Source organism: Pipistrellus hanaki (assembly GCF_964339955.1).
Source record: "Pipistrellus hanaki genome assembly, chromosome: 16".
Classification (NCBI taxonomy): Eukaryota; Metazoa; Chordata; class Mammalia; order Chiroptera; family Vespertilionidae; genus Pipistrellus; species Pipistrellus hanaki.
This window is the reverse complement of record NC_140518.1, coordinates 12271953-12277952: the sequence shown is the minus strand read 5'-3', so window position 1 is coordinate 12277952 and position 6000 is coordinate 12271953. Positions and strand designations below refer to the sequence as shown.

The 6000-nt window shown below is 45.1% G+C and overlaps 1 protein-coding gene across 2 annotated transcripts; it reads left to right on the top strand.

Annotated features, from left to right (window-relative positions):
• The first annotated feature begins 1372 nt into the window (after positions 1-1372).
• On the top strand, positions 1373-4568 carry LOC311611762 (C-C motif chemokine 3-like). 2 transcript variants are annotated; one of them, XM_084864258.1, is made up of 4 exons: positions 1373-1477; positions 2698-2874; positions 3506-3620; positions 4054-4568. In XM_084864258.1, exons 2-4 carry the CDS (start codon positions 2808-2810, stop codon positions 4181-4183), a joined length of 312 nt encoding a protein of 103 aa, XP_084720384.1. In that variant the 5' UTR covers positions 1373-1477; positions 2698-2807; the 3' UTR covers positions 4184-4568. The 2 variants fall into 2 exon arrangements, with proteins under 2 accessions (XP_084720384.1, XP_084720385.1); XM_084864259.1 differs by lacking the exon at positions 1373-1477 and adding an exon at positions 2286-2576.
• The last annotated feature ends 1432 nt before the right edge of the window (positions 4569-6000 follow it).

Sequence of the window (6000 nt, the reverse complement as noted above, 5' to 3'; positions counted from 1 at the left end):
CTGTCATGCCTTTACCCCAAGCTCCCCCAATTCCATCCTGCCCATCTGGGTCTGGATCAAACGTGCCTCAGGCTACTTAAGACTTTGTGACATCATGTGACACCTGAGAAGAACATAAGTCTGTGCTCTGTGGGAGGGAAAGGGGAATGGTACTGTTCATAGATAGATCTGTTAATGGTCGAAGGAACCAGCTAAGCTTGGTACCCTGGTGATAACAATCCTGGCTTCCCCCTCACTGGTTAGTCATTTCCTTCAAAGCTCCAACCAACGTGACGTTATGGTCTCTTTCACAACATCACACTGTTATGGTCTCTTTTTGTGGTTTAAGTGTGACTTGTGTGCCCAGGATGCTGTGGCATCATCACAGATGTCACCCTAGATGGTCAGAAGACCTGTAGCAAGTGTCCTATCTGCTCCATGGAAGGAATCACTAACCGGTAGACCTCTCCATGAACTTACAGCTGACACTAACATCATGTGACCTCCTCTCACTGTCCAAAATATTTCCACACAATCTGCCCCAACAAGGGAGCAACTGAGCTCTCCTTGTGTACCCGGAACCCCCGTGTGATCGAGGTACCTAGGCGTGTGCACCTCGTGACATGACATCATTCCCGGCCTCCTGTGCCTCACAGTCTAGAGTTGCCTATAAACAGGCAGGACATGGGTTGGGACAAAGAATGGATGTAGGCAGCAGTGAGTGTCCAGTCCCACCTGGCTTTGCTCCCACTCCTCTGCCTGCCCAATATCGTTGAAGTTTCAGAGGATGCTTTTGTTAACATCTCCTCACCACGGCCCTCAGTTCACAAGCCTTATCCGTATCACAAGATTCTCTCAGCCCTCATCCTTGCTTCCTTTTAGAGTTGTGTCCCAACACTCTGGGATGTCCGAACCATATCAGTTAAGTCCTATGGCTTGAGATTCCTTAAGTAAAAGCAAAGAACTTCACAGAAGGTTTCAAAATGTTCTGGGCTGTTTCCCACTGACTTTTATGTATCCTCATCTCTGGACATGAAAGACAGAGGAGGGCAAATGGCAGGTCCCTCTGGTGCCTACAATGAGCCAAATGGCAGATTGCCCTCAGATCCTCCCTTTGGGTGATTTTCAGAATCATCTGTGGACCAGATAAAGTTCCCTCAAAGAGATGAAACAAGGGCCAACTGTTCCAATAGTTATATTCCCTGAAGAGGGAGCAAGACAAAGGCAGAGATTCAAAACAAAAACTCAAGGTAAAGAAGAAATACTTAGCTTCCTTGGTTCCCTTTGTGCCCTACTCTGAGGCCCTGAGCAGTGACATCAACTTTCTGCTGGTCCCTCAGGGCGTGGAAGAAGTTGAGCTGGCTTTTCTTCTCAGGCTGATTTCCACTTCCTCACAGTTAGGGCAGACACCACACTGCCTCGCTTACTTCTCTCCAGACCTGTCACAAATGTGTTGACTGCATGACGCTAACAGCCAGTGTTCCTACCATTGTGTAAGGTCAGTACTTTTCCTCCTTCCTGGAGAGAAGCAGGGCTCGTGGAGGAGAGATAACCCATGCGACATGGGGTGTGGAGAAGATGGTCATAAGACAGGGGGCTTGCTTTCTTTCTGGTTTCTTTTTTCTCTTCCCAGGATTTTTGAAATAACACTGCATATAAAATTTTGCATCTTGCTTGTTAATATTTAATATTAAAAATCAAGTATTGGCATGTCACTCTATCTGTTTAAGAGGCTAACGGTCCATCTTTATCATACCAACACTGTAAAATGTGTAGTTTGCTGTCAATTATTTTATCATAAACTGCACCAAACAACACTGTCCCAAATATGCTCCACATTTTATGAGGTCATTTCCATAGGATAGATTATGAGAAATAGAGTTTCCAGCTCAAAGAGTATGGAGATTTTTAAGACTGCTGACCACATCCAGTGTTATATCTAGACATCATTGTACGTATACACTGAGTGGCCAGATTATTATGATCTCGGAATGCATAATAATCTGGCGACTCAGTGTACTTCTCTTAAGTACCCCATTTATTTGATATCAAAGATACTATAAATCATGCACCTGATCAGTTTTCCTCTTTGCACTTGCTGATAGCTCAGGGCAATTAGGTGGTTGATCTCCAGCAAAAGTCTAGAATACTTTTGGTACCCATTTGAGATACAAATACACTGAGTGGCCAGATTATTATGCATCCAGAGTTCATAATATTCTGGCCTCTTGGTGTATAGTGAATGTTTGATAAATAAACAATTACTGGAAGGTTGATTCTTACGTTTGCCATTCTTGTACCTCCAGGACCCCAACACTGTATTTTCCATCTACAATGTGGCTCCCTTGGCTTGTGCTGCCTGAGATTCGGTGGCATTATTATTCATGTCACACTTAAATGAACAGAACAATTGTGGAAGTGCACCAGAGCACTGCTCTATGGAAGGAGGCAGTGACCTCGCACTTCAGAGAGATCTGTCACGTGAAAAGGAAACAGCTAAGCACAATCCCTGGGTGGTGCCAATTCCTGGTCACCCATCTGGAGAAACAACTTCCTCATAAGCATCCCAATCACATTAGCAATTGGACCACATTCTTGTGTGTACCCTCAACCTCTGTAGTAACCTCAGGCAACCCCGGTTGTACAACCCACGTGATACCACTGTATGTAAAATTTCTTGCTTAGGCACCTCCAATTCCTATGTTCCCCCTCCCCTAGGCCACCTATAAAAGGAGGGAAGATAGTGCAGATCCCAGAAGGAGGCCAGCAGTAGTGATTTCCAGAGCTCCGTCTCAGTTCTGCCTACACTCCTCTGCCTGCCCAGCATCATGAAGTTCCTTGAAGCTACCATCCTGGTCATCCTCTGCGCCGGGGTCCTCTGCTTCCCTGAGGAAGGTGAGTTTGTTGTCCACTTTTCTGTAACAACAGTTGCTCCCCACACTCTGGCCAGAAGTCAGACCACATCTTCCAAGTCTTCTGGCCTGAGAACCCCCATGTGAAATGAGAGAACTTCTAATGGGGTTCCAAGATAACACTGTTGTTTTCTTCAAGAGGGTTCAAATGGAGCCTATTGATCTGGTGGCAGGATTTTATATTACTTTTTGGGTGTGATCACTGAAGTTTCATTTTTTGGATTATTAGCATGAGGTAGAATCTATGTCTATTTAGATCCCATGGGTGTTGGTAAGTTTTAGGAATCACCTTAGCTATTCATTCTCAAGAGTTGTAAGAACTGTCCCTACTTTCACTCAGCTATTTTATGATTAGATGGATTTAAAAAGAAGTCTCCCCCAAAGAGATTTAGGAAAAGAGTAGAATTTGGTTCCCTATAGAGTAAGTTAGAGACCAAAAAGAAGAGACAAACCAAAGACAAAACTAAGGAAACGAATGAGAAACAAACAAAAAAGCCAAGTGATATCCAATTTCCCTTTCTCCTAAGCCTCATCGCTGAGCTGTCTCTATTTCTTCCTGACCCTCCCTGGCTTGCCGGAGCTCCTGAGCAACTAACTCCTTGTTGTCTTTACAGAACGCACTGACACCGCAGTCTCCTGCTGCATGAGCTACGTGTCCCGGAAGATCCCCCAAAAATTTTTGGTTGACTATTTTGAGACCAGCAGCCAGTGCCCCCTACATGGTGTTGTGTAAGTGTCAGTCCCCATGCCCCATCCCCGGGATGACAGAGAACACAGGAGTCTGAGTGGGGAGGGGTTCACAAGTGCACCAGCTGATGGATAAGGAGCATCCTGAGAAAGCCCCGCCCTCTGGGGGCCTTTAGTGCATACAAGACAAAGGGAGGGACCCTTGGGGCTGCTTACTGAGGTAAAATTGGGCCTTCAGGGAGCCAGGGAAGTTGAGCCCAAAAGTAGAGGGGAGAGAGAAGTGAGAGAGACAGCAGAAAAGAGATGGCTTTAGGTTATTTCCATAAATCACTCAGAGAAAGACCAAAAAGTCCCTGAGGGTTGGGGGATGATTCCCTGATAGGATGGACTAGCCCCGAGCTGCCCAGAGGGATGAAGACAGAGAGTCCACAGGTGGTCAAGCATGTCCTTACTCGTACTTCTGCCTTCTCTACAGCTTTCTCACCAAAAAGGGCCGGCATATCTGTGCCAATCCCAGCGATGCCTGGGTTCAGGAATACATCAGCACCATGCAGGAGGTCCCCGAGAGGGCCACTTTTCCAGCGGACAGCGGGAATGCTGTCTAGGGGAATGTCCCTGCAGCCCCAGAAGTTCCCTGTCCTCTGAGACCTTCCCCCCTCCACTAACCACATTCTGAAAGCTTTCTTTAATTTAGTAAGGAATATAGATATTGTAAATCGTTTTATTCCATTGATGCTTTTTTTTTTAATGATCTCTCTGAGAAATCATTATAACACCCTCTTATCCCCAAATCCTTTCCCAGTCAATCATAGAGTGGGTGCCTCATGTTCAGGGTTATGGTGAGTGATTGTGCTCCTGTCTCTGGGTAGGCAAATGGACCAAACCTATCAACAGATGCTTATTGAGTTTGTATAACCCTTTGCTCTGTTAAAAATTGCCAGAATAATAAAGGTTATTTTCGTTTTCTTTAATGAATATTGGACTACTGGTTATTCTTTTGTTTTTTATTTTTCCCTGATAAATTCGTTTTATTGGTTGGAAGGAAAGAGATAGGACGATTAGGGGCATCTAAGGGAAGGAAAAAAAAAGAATACGTGCTGTTCCAACAACACCATGCTTTATGCCTATGAAATGATGCTCATACATTGAAAAAGAAGCCAAGTATTAAAAACAAGTGCGAACTTATGTGCGCGAGGGAAATCTACCATTTAAATGAACACCAAAGCAAATTATTCTAGCACACACATGTATGTGCTTTCATAAGCATGGAGACTGGGTCCTTCGTAATCCTTCTGCCCTTCTCCATAGCTTCCGAACTAAATGAGGTTGGCTGGTGTGTGCCAACCCCGGTGATGCCTGGGCCCAGGAGATCATCGGGAACCCAGAGTTATTCTATTCACATAATATTATGGAAAAGGTGAAACTATAAGGAAAGAAATCTAATCAATGGCTGCAAAGAACTGGGGATGAGAGAGGTGCTGACTGAAAAGGGGGAACAAGGGTACCCGTTTTTTTTTTGTTTGTTTGTTTGTTTTGAGTGATGGAACTATCCTAAATTTTCACTGTGGTGATGGTCAAAATTCATCAAACTACACTTATCTCCCTCCTACTGTCCTGGATTGCTCCCTCCACATCTAATTAAATACTAAATGTGAGAAGTGTTAATATTAGAGAGGGTGTGGAACTGACACACACAGAGTGCTGCTGGGAGTGTGAATTGGTCCCACTGCTTTGGAAGACTGCAGCGTAAAGGTGAGCATAGCTAACCTTCTCCTCCAAACATCCTACAGATACCATTCACATGTACACCAGGAACCATGCAGAAGAATGCTCATAGCAAGCATAAAAGGGGGAAAACTAAAAATAAACTGTGGTGTAGTCATACACTGAAATATCAGCAGGAGTGAAGGCAAGCATTCTACAACTACACACAGTAACACAGGTGAATCACATAAGCATTGCTAAAAGAATAGAAGAATACACATAATAATAATTATATATACTACTAGAGGCCTGGTGCACGAAATCATACACAGATGGGGTCCCTTGTCCTGGTCAGCACTCAGGCCGTCTCACCCAATGGGGGGGCGGGGGAGGGTAGGGACCTTTGGAGGCCAATTGGGCAGTCGGCCAGGGGGAGGGACCATGGGAGGTTTGTCACTGCAGGAGGTTGGCTGTGGGAGCGCACTGACCACCAGGGAGCAGCTCCTGTGTTGAGCATCTGCCTCCTGGTGGTCAGTGCGCATCATAGCGACCGGTCAACTGGTTGTTTGGTTGCTTAGGCTTTTAGATAAGATAGATAGATAGATAGATAGATAGATAGATAGATAGATAGATAGATAGATAGATATAATAAAAGCCTAATGCTGCCAAAGCCGGTTTGGCTCAGTGGTGGAGCGTCGATCTGCAGACTGAAGGGTCC

What these genes read in the sequence shown, in the direction of transcription:
- LOC311611762 (XM_084864258.1), top strand. Translation starts at nt 2,808, where the DNA reads ATGAAGTTCCTTGAAGCTACCATCCTGGTCATCCTCTGCGCCGGGGTC. An exon ending in CCTCTGCTTCCCTGAGGAAG is followed by an intron (nt 2,875 to 3,505) that starts GTGAGTTTGTTG and finishes TTGTCTTTACAG; the next exon opens with AACGCACTGACACCGCAGTC. An exon ending in TGCCCCCTACATGGTGTTGT is followed by an intron (nt 3,621 to 4,053) that starts GTAAGTGTCAGT and finishes CCTTCTCTACAG; the next exon opens with CTTTCTCACCAAAAAGGGCC.